The following is a 1,486-nucleotide window of genomic DNA, read 5'->3' as shown; positions in this document are numbered from 1 at the left end:
CTTGGGCATATAATAAGTGCTCCAAAAATATTATCAGTGGTAAATCATCCATATTTCCTAGTCCTAAAGACAGAGTCTTTTTCTTTCTGACCAACTTCACTGTCAAGGTGAAGATGAAAAAAGCAGAGAATGCGCAGCAGTTAACATTGGAGGCCACTTGGCTGGGAGTTAAACTGTCATATGAGACTCGAGAGCTCAATTATAAGGGTCAACACTGAGTAACATTGACACTCCCTTTAAAGGTGAAGCATCACTCAATTATTCTTTGGGCGATAAGCATATTTTAACAAATATGTGGAATTAGGGGTTACGTATGCAGTGAATGCTAATGACTACTTGACCATAGTGAAAAATGCTAATTGAAGACCAAATAAAATTAACTTTCAAAGCTTTCAGAGAAAAACAAATAACTCAGGGACAGGCCAATTACCATTCAGAGACAAGTTGTTTTAAAGCAAACAAGGAAGAGACATTAAGAATTATGCAAATAGCAGCCAGTAGAGGCTTATAAAAGGCCCACTGCGGAAGTGTCCATCAAAGCTCAAAAACTTCTCTTAACAACCCTCCTCTCAATCTAACCCCTGACACCATGGCCTGCTGTTCCACCAGTTTCTGTGGATTTCCCATCTGTTCCTCTGTTGGAACCTGTGGCTCCAGCTGCGGCCAGCCAACCTCCTGCCAGACCAGTTGCTGCCAGCCAACTTCCATCCAAACCAGCTGCTGCCAACCGATCTCCATCCAGACCAGCTGCTGCCAGCCAACCTGCCTCCAGACCAGTGGCTGTGAGACCGGCTGTGGCATTGGTGGCAGCATTGGCTATGACCAGGTGGGTAGCAGCGGAGCTGTGAGCAGCCGCACCAGGTGGTGCCGCCCTGACTGCCGCGTGGAGGGCACCAGCCTGCCTCCCTGCTGTGTGGTGAGCTGCACATCCCCGTCCTGCTGCCAGCTGTACTATGCCCAGGCCTCCTGCTGCCGCCCATCCTACTGTGGACAGTCCTGCTGCCGCCCAGCCTGCTGCTGCCAGCCCACCTGCATTGAGCCCGTCTGTGAGCCCACCTGCTGAAAGCAAGGCTGCTGATTTTCAACTTGAAAGTTCAACTTCAGTCCATGAAGTAATTATCTCTTCCACAATCCTTGAACCATTAACAAGTTCTTGAACTTTAATCAAAATTTTATGAGGGGTTACCAAATATTTGGGCTTCATAGACTTATCTGATTCCATTCAATATTAAAAAGATGTTGATTTCTCCTCTAAGCTGACCAAAATACAAATATGACCCAGTAAATGGGAAAACCAGTTTGAGTCAGGATTGACTTTCAGCAAGCCTCCTCTTCACAGCTCATTGCTGCCAAGGCTGAGGAAGAACCATCTCTCCTTCTCAGATACATTCACCTCCTAAACTCCACCATTTTGCAAATTGCACTTCTTATGAAAAGGGAATAATATACAAAGATCTAATAAAATATATACATTTGATACAGCAAA

At 45.6% G+C, this 1,486-nt stretch overlaps 1 protein-coding gene across 1 annotated transcript; it reads left to right on the top strand.

Annotated features, from left to right (window-relative positions):
- Positions 1-536: 536 nt before the first annotated feature.
- LOC114116855 (keratin, high-sulfur matrix protein, B2B) lies at positions 537-1,486 on the top strand. Its single transcript, XM_027974573.2, has one exon. The coding sequence runs from the start codon at positions 590-592 to the stop codon at positions 1,061-1,063; it is 474 nt and encodes a 157-aa protein (XP_027830374.2). The 5' UTR covers positions 537-589; the 3' UTR covers positions 1,064-1,486.

This window comes from Ovis aries, chromosome 11, assembly GCF_016772045.2.
Source record: "Ovis aries strain OAR_USU_Benz2616 breed Rambouillet chromosome 11, ARS-UI_Ramb_v3.0, whole genome shotgun sequence".
Classification (NCBI taxonomy): Eukaryota; Metazoa; Chordata; class Mammalia; order Artiodactyla; family Bovidae; genus Ovis; species Ovis aries.
Note: the sequence above shows the minus strand (reverse complement) of the source record. Positions and strands in the feature narration are given on the sequence as shown.

Bases quoted from the DNA above. Each gene is read 5' to 3' on its own strand.
- LOC114116855 (XM_027974573.2), top strand. From the start codon at position 590: ATGGCCTGCTGTTCCACCAGTTTCTGTGGATTTCCCATCTGTTCCTCT.